Here is a 13,816-nt window from a genome sequence, read left to right as displayed (position 1 = left end):
CACAGTTGCTCTGCGCTGTGTGAAGAAGAACTTCCTTTTATTTGTTTAACCTGCTCCCTCTAAATTTCATTTGGGACCCCCAGTTCTTATATTATGGGACCACGTAAATAACTTTTCCTTATCACTTTCTCCACATCACTCATGATTTTATAGACCTCTGTGCATATCCCCCTTCGATCTCTTCTTCTCCATGTGAACAGTCCCAGCATCTTTAATGCTCTCCTCCTATGGGACCCTCTCCAAACCCCTAAATCATTTTAGTTGCCCGTTCTCCGAATCTTTTCTAGGCCAGTAGATCTTTTTTGAGATGAGGAGACCACATCTGTATGCAGTATTCCAAGGGTGAGCGTACCACGGATTTCTCTAAGGGCAATGAGATATTATCCGCTCTTATTCGCTTGCCCCAGCCTTCGGCCCGCCCCCCGCCGCCTCTCCCTCTCACCGGCGCTTGATCCCACCAGATGCTGCGAATCCAGGCTCTGCAGGAGGGCTTGCCATTGATCAGCATGACGTCGTAGTTGGCCCGTGCCAGGACGCTGCGATTGCGGATTCCAGCCGGGATCCGGTTTCTGCCAGCCTGAGCTGGAGAGACGGGTCCCAGGATGTGACCCGGAGGGGCCGTCGGCGGACGGGTGCTGGGTGGGCCTAACGCCGGGGGAGACTGTGGGTGGTGGCAGGGAGACCTACAAGGGGAGGTGGCACCGCAGGGTGGGATGGTCCCCCTCCGGCCGCCTGCCCCTACCTCTTGCAGATCTCGTCGGCCTGCCTCCTGGGTGAAGCGTCGCCTCCTGCAGGACGGGTCAGGGCGTGGACGGCGCAGAACTCCAGGGGGCGCTGGGCGTTCTGGTACAGCCCCGGCCCCCCGCCCGCGGGCCCCGCCCGCTCGGCCCCCGGACATCGCCGGCCCCCAGCCCGGGCTGCCTGCAGAGCAGAGAGACAGGAGAGAGGCGGGCTGGGCCCCGCGGGGGGGCCCCCGCCCCGCCCCCGCGCCCCGTCCACCCCTGGCACGGCCGCCCCTCCCGCCCCCCCTGGACACCCACCCGGGGCTCCTGCTGCAGCCGGGGGCCCTTCATCCCCGGGCGGGCCGGGGAGCCTGAGACAGCCCGCACCAGCGGGCCGAGCTGCGGGCCAGCGGCACCGCCGCTCCCGCACGCACACCGCGCGCCGCCGGCTCCCGGCAGTGCCTTGCGCCAACGCGAACTACAGCTCCCGCATGCAGCGGGCCAGGGCACCACCGCCTCCCGGCCATGCACCGCGCACCACCGGCTCCCGGCATGCCTGCGACAACGCGAACTACAGCTCCGCATGGCGCGGGCCCAGGCCAGCTCCCCATAGCCTCCCAGCATGCATAGGGCGCAGTCAGCTGCACGCCCACATCACCGGACCGAGCATCACAGCTTCCATCCTGCCTCGCCGAACTACAAGCTCCAGCATGCCCCAGGGCCAGAACATTCCGTCCCGCATGCGTCGCCGCCAACACAAACTACAAACCCCAGCATGCACGACCCATGGCCCCCAGCTCCCGCATGCACCTGCTATGAAGTGACAGCACAGTTAACAGCCCCCCCCCCCCCATGACGTTCCCAGCAGCACCACTGACCTCAGTGACCTGGCCTGTGCCTGCACGACAGGTCCCCGGCCCCCCCGCCCAGCCCTGCGGGCCAGAGGAGGGGTGGGATGTGTTTCGGTCTGTGCCCCCCCAGCCTGGACCCTCTGGCCCCCACGCTTGGCCTTGTCAGTATCTATGATTGTACTTGCTGCCCCGAAGAAGTGGGGTGGTGGCCCGCTTGGTGGGCCCCCCCTTTTGTTTGGCCTAGGTGACCGTCGTTCCGATTTTATAGGACAGCCGATATTTGGGCGCGTTTTCATATATGGGCCCTACCCCACCTCCCCCCCCGTCCCGATTTTCACACGTCTATCTGGTCACTCTATGTGGCCAGGCCTTTGGCCCGTTCCGTCCATTACCCATAATCAGCGGGAACGGGGAGTCCAGGGGCTGTTGCTTTGCCCTCCATTTTTTTTACTGTCCATAAAGGAGCGAGCGGCACAGGGGGAGGTGGAGAGGAGCGGTGGGCAGAGTCTTGGGGGATGCACAGCATGCATCAGGCCCCACGCATGGAAAGGCTTACAGACACAGTGGAAATTTTATTCTCCCAGCATGCAAGAGAGGGGAGATCAAACTCTAAAAAATGCCGTAACTCTGTACAGGTGGCTTTTTCTGAAGTTTACAACTGACCATTGACCCCCTGAGTGGCTTTAAACATTCCTCTGCAGAAGAAAAAAAACACTGCTTTTAACCTGTTAATTTAAATAAACAAGCCCAGAAACAGTTTCTTGCTCATCAAATCTTTCTTTTTTTTTAAAAACTGTCCTTTATTTGTTGTTGTCGTTTACATTGAACACAAAGACTGTACTGGCTTGTGGGTTGTCTTGGGCTGTTTGCATGACTGCGTACATGCCGGTTCACAAGAACGGGTGTGGTAGGCGTGACCAGATGTCCTGAGTTTTATAGCGACAGTCCAGATTGGTGTCTCTCTCTTATATAGGACTCCTTTTACCCCTTCACCCCTGCCCCGATTTTTCACATGCTCTCGTCCCCCTGGGTGTTTTGAGCCGGTCAGTTCATCACGCGGATGTCATAGACGCTGAGGTTCTTACTGTACCGTTGCGCCGTCATAACCCAAATAGCACAGCCGACATCAGTCTCTGCAGGAGGCGTTACATTACCCTGTGACTCGCCACTCAGCTCCAGGGAGGCAAGAACTAAAACCCCCCATCATGCTTGGACCAGTACGAAAGATTCCCACCACTCCTCCGCTGCCACTGCCATTTAAAGCCTCAGTCAGAGGGACAACCCCCTAACCACCAGCAAACACCACCACACAGCCCCACTGGCTTCAGCCAGTCCCTCTGGCCCCAACGATCAGCACAAAACGACATGCCCTCGGTGGCCCTGGAGGCTGCAGGGAAATAGAAGGGAGTCAGAGGGGCTGATCGGGGGAGGCACAGCCCCCCCCTACCCACCTCTTCAGGAAGCCCCCAACCTGAAAGCAAGATACCCGATGGAGAGCTCCCAGCCAGGGGTACCTCACTCCCCCCAAAAGACACCTTGGCTCAGGCGTAGCAAGTCCCTGCAGCCCGTAGTGCAGCTGCAATCCCCAGGTCTGGGGGAACCCCCACCCCCCGCAGTGGTGCGCCCCAGGAGCGGTCTCCCCCCAGGAGTTGCCTGTGGCTCAGTCTGTCCCAGCAGCAGATTCCCGCCCCCACCCCCCCATACACACCCAAGAGTGCCCCACCCTCACTACCCAGGCAGCTGCTCCAGAAAGAAGGGAAGTAGCTGCGCGGTGACAGCTCCGGGAAGGCTGGTTCCTGCCGGCTGGTGGTGACCGTGAACGCTGGTCCCTGCGCTCGCCGACAGGCCGGTACCTCACCTCCACCACGTTGCCAGTCAGGGAGGCTGTGGGGACGAAGCAGGGAGTCAGTGGGGGGACCAAGCTGGAGAGAGAAATTGAGGGGGGGAGTGGCACTGACCTGGCTGGAAGCGGAAAGTAGAGAACTGGGAGATGGTCAGGACCAGGGGACGGGGGCATCAGGAGCAGGGATCAGGCGTGCGTCAGTGGGCGGTGTCAGGGAACTGGTGGAGGTCACGGAACTGGGGAGTGCACAGAGCAGGAACAGGGATCGGAGGAGCAGGGATGTGGCGGGTGAGGAGCAGGGAACTGGGAGCGGGTGCAGGGTTCAGAGGAGCAGAAACTGGTGGTGCAGGAACTAGCGGGGTGCAAGAGCAGGATGTGGGAGCAGGGAACGCGAGGGATGCAGGGACTGGAGGAGCATGAACTGGGGATGCAGGTGAGCAGGGATGCGGGTGCAGCGGACAGGGGAACGGGGAGGGCTGCAGGATTGGAGAAGCAGGGAACTGGGGGATGCAGAGCAGGGAACCTGGAGGGCGTGCAGGGAGTGGAGGAGCTAGCGAGATAGGGGGGTGCAGGGATGGGAGGAGCAGGGAGCAGGGAACTGTGGGGGTGCCACTAAACCCGGGGTCAGCATGAGGCACCCCTGGACCCCGTCGAAACCCCAGCTGGGGCGGCCATGCAAGCGGCCGCCAGGTGTTAACGTTGTTGGGGGCCAGGGGCAGAGACCCCCGTACAGGCCCCTCGTACAGCACGCCCGCACGCGCCCCAGCCGCTCCCTCAGCGCCCCCTCCAGCCGGAAAGTGTCGGGTGCTTGATCATGTCACCTTCAGGCCCTGGAAAGCGACGTCAGGAAAGTCAGCCACCTAGGGGGGGGGGCAGGACAGTCCCCCTCCCCACCCCCACTATCCCCAGGGACAGCAAGAGGCAGTTCCTTGGCCACTGTTCCTGCCTCAACACCAGGGTCCACGTTGCCACCCCCCCCCCCCCAGGCCAGGCCGAGACCCCACCTGCAGCACCTGCCCTGTCATCCATCCGTGGATGTCCTCCAGCTGCCCCACACGCCCCCCGGGGCACATACAGCGTGTGCCCCCCATCGGGCAGCTTCCGCAGCCGCATCTCTGTGGCCTGGTCAGCCAGGGCCGTGGGGGAACCCACCTGGGGGGGAAGGGGAAGAAAACCTGGTCACTGGGAAGCTGCAGGCTCTAAGCAGGACCCACACACATATACACCGCAGCCCCCCCACACTCTTGGCACCCGCCTCCCTGCAGAGTGACGTCCCTGCCCACTAGCCATCACCATCCCCCAAGCCATCCGTACACAGCACCCTCACACCCCAGGGTCCCCCAAGCCCTGCCCCCTCGGGCTCCCGCATCCCCGGCAGGCCCCTGCTGTGCCCGCTCCATGCCACCTCGCCCCTGGGTAAGCCCCTGCCAGCCAGGGATGGTGCCGCCCGACCTCTCACCATGAAGTCTGCCCCGGACAGGAAGGAGGCGCCGTGGTCCTGGACCACGCAGGGATGAGCCACTTCGACCACCAGATCCACCTCGCTGCAGGGACACGAGACAGCGACCGGGGGGACATATAACCCTGGCACTGCCCATGCTGGGCTGGGCTCGCAGGAGCCACAGATCCCAGGGGCCAGTTCTGCAGCTGAGTTGGGGATCGGAATCACTCACTGCTTGGGGAACCGGCCAGGTCCTGCAGCTGGGCTTGAGGGGGAATCAGTCACTGCTTGGGAACGCAGCCAGCTCCTGCAGCTGGGGGTGGAGGGGGGAATCAGTCACGGCTTGGGAATCGGGCCAGGTCCTGCAGCGGCGCGGGGAGGGAATCAGTCACGCTTGGGAACCAGCCAGGTCCTGCAGCTGGGGTGCAAGGGGAAGCAGGCACGCTGGGACCGCCAGTCCTAACGGGGGTGGCAAGGGGAATCAGTCACTGCTTGGGGAACAGGCCAGGTCCGCAGGCTGGGGGGGACAGGGGGAAGCAGTCACTGCTTGGGGAACCAGCCAGGTCCTGCAGCTGGGAGGGGGGGAACACTCACCACTGGGAATCGGGCCAGGTCCTGCAACTGGGGGGGAGGGCGGTGGAATCACTCACCACTTGGGGAATTGGGCCAGGTCCTGCAGCTGGGGGGGGGGGGGGGCGTGGAACACTCACCGCTTAGGGAACTGGCCCAGGTCCTGCAGCTGGGGGTGTGGGGGGGGAATCTGTCACTGCTTGGGAACCAGCCAGGTCGTGCAGCTGGAGTGGGGGGAATCACTCACCACTTGGGGGAACCAGCCCAGTGCTGCAGCTGGCGGGGGTGGGGGAAATCATCACCGCTAGGGAACTGGCTCGGTCCTGCAGCTGGGGGGGGGGGAATCACTGCCACCGCCGGGGAACCGCGCAGGTCCTGCAGCGGTGGCGAAGGGTGCGCCGGAGGGTGGCGGGGGAATCACTCACCGCTTAGGGAACTGGCCGGTCCTGCAGCTGGGGCGGGGGGAATCACTCACCGCTCGGGGATCAGCCAGGTCCTGCAGCTGGCGGGGGGTGGGGGAATCAACCACCACTTGGGGAACTGGCCCAGGTCTGGCAGCGAGGGAAACCGGCACCTTCCCCTGTCATTTCCCCGCGTCCCGGTTCCAGACGAAAAGGCAAGTTCCAGCCGTGCCGGGGGACCCTCGTCCGGGATCCCTGCACCAGATACTGGCCTAGGGAAGAGGGGCTTGACTGACATGGCTGGGAAGCCCCAGACGTCCGTACAACCCAACTCCCCCGCCCCACAGAACAAGGCCCTCCAGGTGGGGGGTGGAGCGGACCCCAGACAGGCCCAGGATCTTGCAGCAGGTGCTGTGGTTCCTGGCATGGGGGGGGGGGGGGGCGCACGAAGCAGGGCTACCCACTGGCTACAGCCCAGGGCTGGAAGTCAAGACTCCTGGGACCTGATCCTCACTCCCCTCCTAGAGCCGGGGAGAGAACCCAGGAGTCCTGGCTCCCAGTTTTCCCTGCTTTAACCACCAGCCCCCACTGCCCTCCCAGAGCCAGGGAGAGAACTCAGGAGTCCTGGCTCCCAGCCCCCACTCCCCTCCCCCAGCTGAGGAGAGAACCCAGGAGTCCTGGCTCCCACTCCAGTGCTCTGTCCCCAGGCCAGTATGCTGGAGGGTTGCCGGTGCCCAGGTTTAACCCAGTCGGTGCCCATTTCATGAGTGCCAAGGGGAAAAGTCTGGAGCTGCTGAGTGACAGCCCCACTACAATGAATCTCCTGTGTCCCAGAAAGGGCAAGACGCCCTGGCTGAGATCCAGGGGCAATTTCCTGGCTCTGCTGCAGATTCCCCCAGGAGCTTGGCCCAGACACGCACCCCCCTGGGCCCCAGTGCCCATCTGGAACATGGAGGGGGGGGTGCCCCGCTGTGGGATGGAGGGGTCACTACAGAGGGGACCCAGAGGCAGGGCTGGGGCCAGGTAAATACCTTGGCTATAGCTAGCAGGGTGGCAGGGTTGGAAACACCCAGCTAAAGGGCTGTGTATCAGTATGGCCAGACACCCAGAGGTTGGGAGGAAGCTGTTGCATGCTCCTTGATTTGCTTTAGCAAGGTTTGCAACCCCCCCCCTTCCCGCAGCACACACACCCCCTACCCCCATGTCTTGCACCAGAGGGTCCCTTCCCGACTTCTGCTGCTGCTGGAGGGGTGGCGGGGGGGCTACTGCAGCTCCCCCTCTCCCAACACACAGGCTCATGTTTCTGTCCAAGTTGACACCTGCCAGGCCCCACCGCCGCCCCCTCCAGCGGCGTGGGCAGGGATGGGGGCGCCTGTCAGGCCGTCTCCTCCCGCCTTGTTGCATGGCTCAGCCCAGCGATGGCAGCCTGTAATTCATCCAGGCACGTTCAGGTCGGGGGGGAACGGGGGGGTCCACCCTGGGGAAGGGACCACGTGGCTGTGAAGAACAGGGAGCGGACAGAGAGGCTGGGAACCAAGGAAAGAGAATTCCCTGCAGCAAACACCCTGTAGCCTGAGCCACAGGCACTGCTGACAGCAAGGCTGGGGAGAGGGGGGCCGGTATGTCCCGCAACCAGGGCTTCCTTTGGGCCCGGGCTGGCCAGGGCTAAGCCCCGGCACTTGTGAGCCTGGCGGGTCCGAGCCCCCCGGCACCTTTGGGCCTGGCTGCTCCGAGCCCCTCAGCACCTCCGGATTTGGCAGTCCAGAGCCCTGGCACCTTCGGGCCTGGCCGGTCCGAGCCCCCCAGCACCTCTGGGCCTGGCCGTTCCTAGCCCCCCAGCACCTCTGGGCCTGGCCAGTCTGAGCCTCCCGGCACCTCTGGGCCTGGCCGTTCCTAGCTCCCTGGCACCTCTGGTCCTGGACGTTTCTAGCCTCCCAGCACCTCCAGGCCTGGCCAGTCCGAGCCCCCCAGCATCTGCGGGCCTGGCCATTCCTAGCCCCCTGGCACCTCTGGGCCTGGCCAGTCTGAGCCTCCCGGCACCTCTGGGCCTGGCCGTTCCTAGCCCCGGCCTTGGGCTGGCCAGTCTGCGCCCTCCCGGCACCTCTGGGCCTGGCCGTCCTAGCTCCCTGGCACCCTCTGGGTCCTGGGCTGTTTCTAGACCTCCCAGGCACCTCCAGGCCTGCCGGTCCGGAGCCCACCCAGCACTGGGCCTGGCCTATTCCTAGCCCTGGCACCTTGAGAGGCCGGCCCAGTCTGAGCCTCCCGGCCTCCGGCTGCCATGCCTAGCCCGCCCTACGGCACGCCGTTCTGCCGGGCCTGGCAGTCTGAGCCCCCCGGACCCTCCTGGGTCCTGGGCTTCTAGCCTCCCGCACCTCTGGGCCTGGCCGTTCTCTAGCCCTCCCAGCACCTCCGGCCTGCCTGGTCCGAGCCCCCACATCTCCGCCATTCTAGCCCTGGCAGCCCTGGCGCAGTCTGAGCCCCGACACCTCGGCCGCCATCCAGCCGCACTCGCCTCCTCCTGCCAGATCCGAGCCGGCCGGCGAGACGCCACCCCGCGCCCATCCGGCCGCGGCATCCTCCCCGAACCAGTCCTCGGTCCGCACCCCCAGCACCTCCAGGCCTGGCAGTGTCGAGCCCCCTGGCACCTCGGGCCTGGCCACTCGAGCCGCCCCCCCTCCGGGCCTGGCATTCAAGCCCCCAGCACTCCGGGCCTGCCGTTTCGGACCCCCTGGCACCTCCGGCCTGCACCCGGCCGGCCACTCCGCCGCCCCCGCCACCCCGCCTTGACGTAAACCGCATTGGTTGCTGGTCTCGGTTAGGAAGTAACCAACAAAATAGATGCTGAGCTCGAGCCCTCTTTCTTGCAAATCAACCTCTGCCCAGCTACCAGCAGACGCGGAAGCGGCTTGGGGGGAGTCGAGGGGGCGCCGCCAGCCATCACATTCGGGGGTGGGGGGACATGGGTCCCCATTCCGTTCTAATACAGGCAGGCGGGTGAGCCCACCCCCCACTTCCACTTTCCTCCGAAAGGCAGGTGTGCCTCTGCAGCCCACAAGGTCCAGGAGGAGGACACAGCCCAGCCATCACTGGAGCAGGGGTGGGGGGGGTGCGAAAGGAGGAGCAGGCCCTGGGTGTGGAGCAAAGTGGGGAGCTGCCCCGGTGGAGATGCAGAGATGCGATGGAGTTACCTTCCTCCCCCCACCTCAGAGCAGTCTGGTGCCAGGGCACTCAGGCTATTCGGAACCCGGGTCTGTGGGCGGCGAGGGGCGTAGCTCTGATCAGTCTCCCCCAGCCAAGTATCCTTGTTCCCTGTGCGTCTGTCCTGTCCTGCCGGACACAGCACCCACTGAAAATTTCCCCTCCACACACACAACACACAGAAGAACACACTGCTGCATTCAGCACTACACACACAGCACACACACCACACACTGCAGCTGCACTCAGCATCACAACCACAAGACATACACACAGAAACCACTGCTTGCACTCAAGCACCACACACACACACACACACTGCTGTGCTCCACACTCACACATCACCACACACAGACAACAACACACAGAAACCAGACCGCTGACTCAGCATCACACACACCACACACACACAGACACATACTGCTGCACTCAAGCAACACACACACACACACACACACACAACACCACACTGCTGTGTTCAGTGCAAGCTCACACACACACACAGGGACACACACCACACAGACACATACCACATACACACAGAAACACACTGCTGTGCTCAACACACACACCCCACACACACACACACCCCTCTCCCGCCATACCCCAGCTGGGTTTTGCCGACAACAGGGCCTGCCCCGGCTGCAGTGTTGCTACCCACCTGAGCCTGTGGCGTTGCATGGTGATAGGATCTGCAGCGCAGTTGCCATGGCAACGGGGATCTGCAGCAAAGGTTACCCTGGTGACCGGATCACAGTGCTGTCCCTGCCCCGGAGTTCCACGGCAACTGGGAGTCCACAGTGAGAGTTGAGCATCAACGGCCCCTGCTGGGGGACGTGTGTGTGGGGGGGGGTGTCTTGCATGGAGAGACACTTACCTCCGTTACAGCTGGGCTGTGCCGGGGGAGGGGCAGGGGATTGCAGAGGGGCCCCAGGGCCCGGCGGCAGAGAGCAGAGCCTGGGGTCCCACGCTCCCCCGGGAGAAGCCAGTTCCCACGCACACGGCACCGGCTGCTGCCAGTGGAAACACCTGGCTCCCCGCTGGGGCCGCCAGCAGGGATTTAAACTTGTGTTGGTCCCTCCCCCCGGGGAACCTCTCCCAGGAACACAGAAACGCACTCCCAGCCCTGACTCCTGCTCTCCCAGCCCTGGAATCGCCAGCGGCGGGACCACCCCAGGCGCTGGGCTGAGATCACTGGGGGGCTTGTTCCCTTTTGACCTACGCCAGTTTGGAAGCCAAGGGGGAGAACAAGAGCCCCCTTTGTGCTCCTCTCCCCGTGCCCCCTGGCGATCCTGGCTGACTCCGCAGGGACGACAGGCCTTTGAGCTGTGCTGGAGGGAGCCAGCAAAGGGGAGTCATGGTCAGCATGGAGGGCTCGCCCCCTGCTCCCAGAGCCAGAGATAGAACCCAGGAGTTCTGGCTCCCAGCCCCCCTGCTCTAACCACAGAACCCCATTACCTGCCAGAGCCAGAGATAGAACCCAGGAGTCCTGCTCCCAGCCCCCCGCTCTAACCACTAGACCCCATCCCTGCAGAGCCAGAGATAGAACCCAGGAGTCCTGGCTCCAAGCCCCTCCCCCCGAGCTCACTGTCTCCGATTTGACTCTTGCAGGGCTGCGACTCATTGCCAGCTGGCAGGCAGTTCCTGGCCGCGCTGCCAGGCCATCGCTTTCCCTCTGCTGGGTTATGCGACGAGGAGGACCTCAGAGGGAAAGGAGGCTGCCCCGCCGCACGGCAGCCCAGCCCGGAGCGAGGAGGCTGCAACGCAGCTCGCTGTGCCAGGCTGCAGAGAAGCAAAAGAGACAGTAATCAGGAAACATCTGCCACGAGGAAAACCTCATACCCCAAAAAATCTGCTCCTGGCAGCCCAGTGCCCACCTCGCACCGTGCTAGGGCATCGGGGCCTGGCCTGACGCAGGGACCCCCGAACCTGCAGCCCAGCACCCCTAGAATTGCTATGGGCATCGGGGCCTGGTCTGACCCCGAGCCCCCGACCTGCAGCCCAGCGCCCCTAGCGTTGCCTTAGCGCATTGGGGCCTGCCTGATCGCCAGGGCCCTGACCTGCAGCCAGCGCCCCTAGCCTGACTTAGGGCATCAGGGCCTGGCCTGACCGCCAGGGACCCCCGAACTGCAGCCCAGCGCCCCTACATTGCCTATGGGCATCGGGGCCCTGTCTGACCTCCAGGGACCCGAACCTGCAGCCAGCGCCCCCTGCATTGCCTAGCACATTGGGCTGGCCTGACCTCGTGAGGGCCCCTGACCTGCACTCAGCACCACTGCTTTGCCTATAGGCATCGGGGCCTGGCCTAACCCCGAGGCCCCCGACCTGCAGCCCTGCGCCCCCTAGCGTTGCCTTAGCGCATTGGGACCTGGCCTGATCGCCAGGGGCCCCGACCTGCAGCCCAGCGCCCCCTAGCATTGCCTATGGGCATCGGGGCCTGGTCTGACCTCCAGGGACCCCGAACCTGCAGCCCAGCGCCCCCTAGCGTTGCCTTAGCGCATTGGGGCCTGGCCTGATGGCCAGGGGCCCCAACCTGCAGCTCAGCGCCCCCCTAGCGTTGCCTATGGGCATCGGGGCCTGGCCTGACCCCCAGGGACCCCCAACCAGCAGCCCAGCGCCCCCTATCGTTGCCTTAGGGCATCGGGGTCAGTCCTGGCTGCCAGTGAAGACCCCCAGCCATGCTCCCTGCAGCACAGCACCCCCTGGTGTCTCAGTGAGGGTGGGAGCATGGGGAGGGGGCTGTTAGTGAGGCTGGTGGGGGGATCTTTGGGGCTTTGCAAATCCCCTTCCAAGGCGCGAATCCCAGCCTGACCCAAGGGACTGACATTCCCTGTTCTCCGCTCCTGGCCCACAGCCCCCCGCCCCGCCCACCAAGCACACCCCTCCCCACGCCCCCCCCCAAAAAGCCCTCACCTTGCCAGCCACAGAAAGAGGGCGGCGTATGGGAGGATTCTCCATAGCAACGCCGCTCACCATGGCGACAGAGGGATGCTGCCGTCTGGCTAAAATACATATATTCTATGAAGGAAACAGGAGTGTGTGGGTATCCCATAATACTCAGCTCCCCTTCTCTGTGATCCCACCCCACCGACTGGAGAGAGAGATGGGGGGGTGGGATAGATAGATAGAGGGGGTGGATGGGGATAGACAGACATCAGGAAATAGGTGTGGGGGGCGGGACTGGAGAAACACAGAGCTCCCCCCATGGCCAGCGCTCCTGCCCCACTCCCCACAGCACCCCCTGCTGGGAGAGGCCGGGGCTGGCATAGGCGGGAGCTCCCCCAAACGGAGATTTCTCCCACTCGCCGGCAGGCAGCACCTCTGAGGCTATTTTCCTTTAGTCCCAAATTCCCCTTCCCTCCCCCCGCCCCCGGCCTGCGACAAGTGGAAAACCCAGTTTCACTCCACAAACACAGTCTAAACGCAGCCCCAGCCCGGAGCCTGGTGTCACAACTTGTGGTGCAGAATGGGGGATGGGGCAAGGCTGGGGGAGGGTCTCAGGTGGGGGCTGGGTCTGACTGTCCCCTTCCGCCCTAGGTGTATATTGCAAAGGTCACCCCTAGAGCCTGCCCCCCCCAGACAGCATCTCCACAGCTCCCTGCCCTAATCCATCCCCCACCCCCTGGCCCCGGGGAGGGAGCAGCAGACCCACTGCCTCCGAGCACAGACCCCCACCCTGCCCTGAGCAGAGCAGACCCAACCGCCTTGGACACCCCCCGCTCTGCGAGCCCCAAACTTTCAGCAAGGCACGTACAGAACAGCCTCTCTGGGTGTGTCATACTAGCCAAGCAGCTGGGAGCCCCAGGACTCCTGGGTTCTCTCCCCAGCTCTGGGAAGGGAGGAGGGTCTAGTGGTTAGAGCAGGGGGGACTGGGAGCCAGGACTCCTGGGTTCTCTTCCTGGCTCTGGGAGGGGAGTGGGGTCTAGTGGTTAGAGCAGGGGGGACTGGGAGCCAGGACTCCTGGGTTCTCTCCTTGCACCTGAGTAGTAAAGGAGATGGGGGGCTAGTCCAGTGGCAGGTCCCTGGGGTCAAACCTGCAGCACAATTGGGGGCTGGGAAATTGCTAATAACCCCACACACACTGGGCACCACCCCACATCCTGCACAGCCCTCCCTGTCTCTCCCTGACCTCCCCCCTCACACACACACTTTGCAGGTCTTTCCCCCAGCCGCTTCGAGAGGGTTGTTTTGCCTCCATTGGCTGGGACTCCCCGAAGGCAGCTCCCTGGCCGAAGTGTGTACGCTTCCCCTCTCACCGGGGGGGCATCGAGAGAGAAGAGACACCCAGCCTAGGCAGAACCTCTCCTCCACCCCCTCTCTGCTGGCCCCATGGGGAACGGAGCATTTCCCACTGCAGGCCTCCGTGTGAGAGGGCAGCTGTGGACACATGCATCCGGTGCGGGGGGGGTGGTTGCTGAGGGAGGGAGATGTGAGGGTGGGCATGCGAGCTGGTGCATGTGAGAGTGGGTGTGTGAGCTGGTGCATGTGAGGGTGGGCGTGCGAACAGCTGCGTGTGAGGGTGGGTGTGCGAACGGCTGCATGTGAGGGTGGGCGTGCGAGCTGGTGCATGTGAGGGTGGGTGTGTGAGCTGCTGCGTGTGAGCGTGTGAACGGCTGCGTGTGAGGGTGAGCGTGCGAACGGCTGCGTGTGAGGGTGGGGGTGCGAACGGCTGCGTGTGAGGGTGGGCATGCGAGCTGGTGCATGTGAGCGTGCGAACGGCTGTGTGTGAGGGTGAGCGTGCGAATGGCTGCATGTGACGGTGGGCATACGAGCTGGTGCACGTGAGGGAG

At 63.9% G+C, this 13,816-nt stretch overlaps 1 protein-coding gene and 1 pseudogene across 1 annotated transcript in view; both read right to left on the bottom strand.

Moving 5' to 3' along the window:
* Window positions 1-1,307, bottom strand: part of JOSD2 (Josephin domain containing 2) — a 9,089-nt gene extending 7,782 nt beyond the window's left edge. The window contains exons 1-2 of the mRNA XM_075070567.1: window positions 1,041-1,307; window positions 743-921 (exon numbers count right to left, since the gene is read on the bottom strand). Coding sequence (XP_074926668.1) covers window positions 743-921; window positions 1,041-1,307 — 446 coding nt within the window. The remainder of the gene's footprint in view (window positions 1-742; window positions 922-1,040) is intronic.
* Window positions 1,308-2,897: 1,590 nt separating this feature from the next.
* Window positions 2,898-8,108, bottom strand: LOC116823913 (aspartate dehydrogenase domain-containing protein-like; annotated as a pseudogene).
* Window positions 8,109-13,816: the final 5,708 nt, after the last annotated feature.

This window comes from Chelonoidis abingdonii, chromosome 11, assembly GCF_003597395.2.
Source record: "Chelonoidis abingdonii isolate Lonesome George chromosome 11, CheloAbing_2.0, whole genome shotgun sequence".
NCBI lineage: Eukaryota > Metazoa > Chordata > Testudines > Testudinidae > Chelonoidis > Chelonoidis abingdonii.
This window is presented reverse-complemented; position numbering and strand designations above follow the sequence as displayed.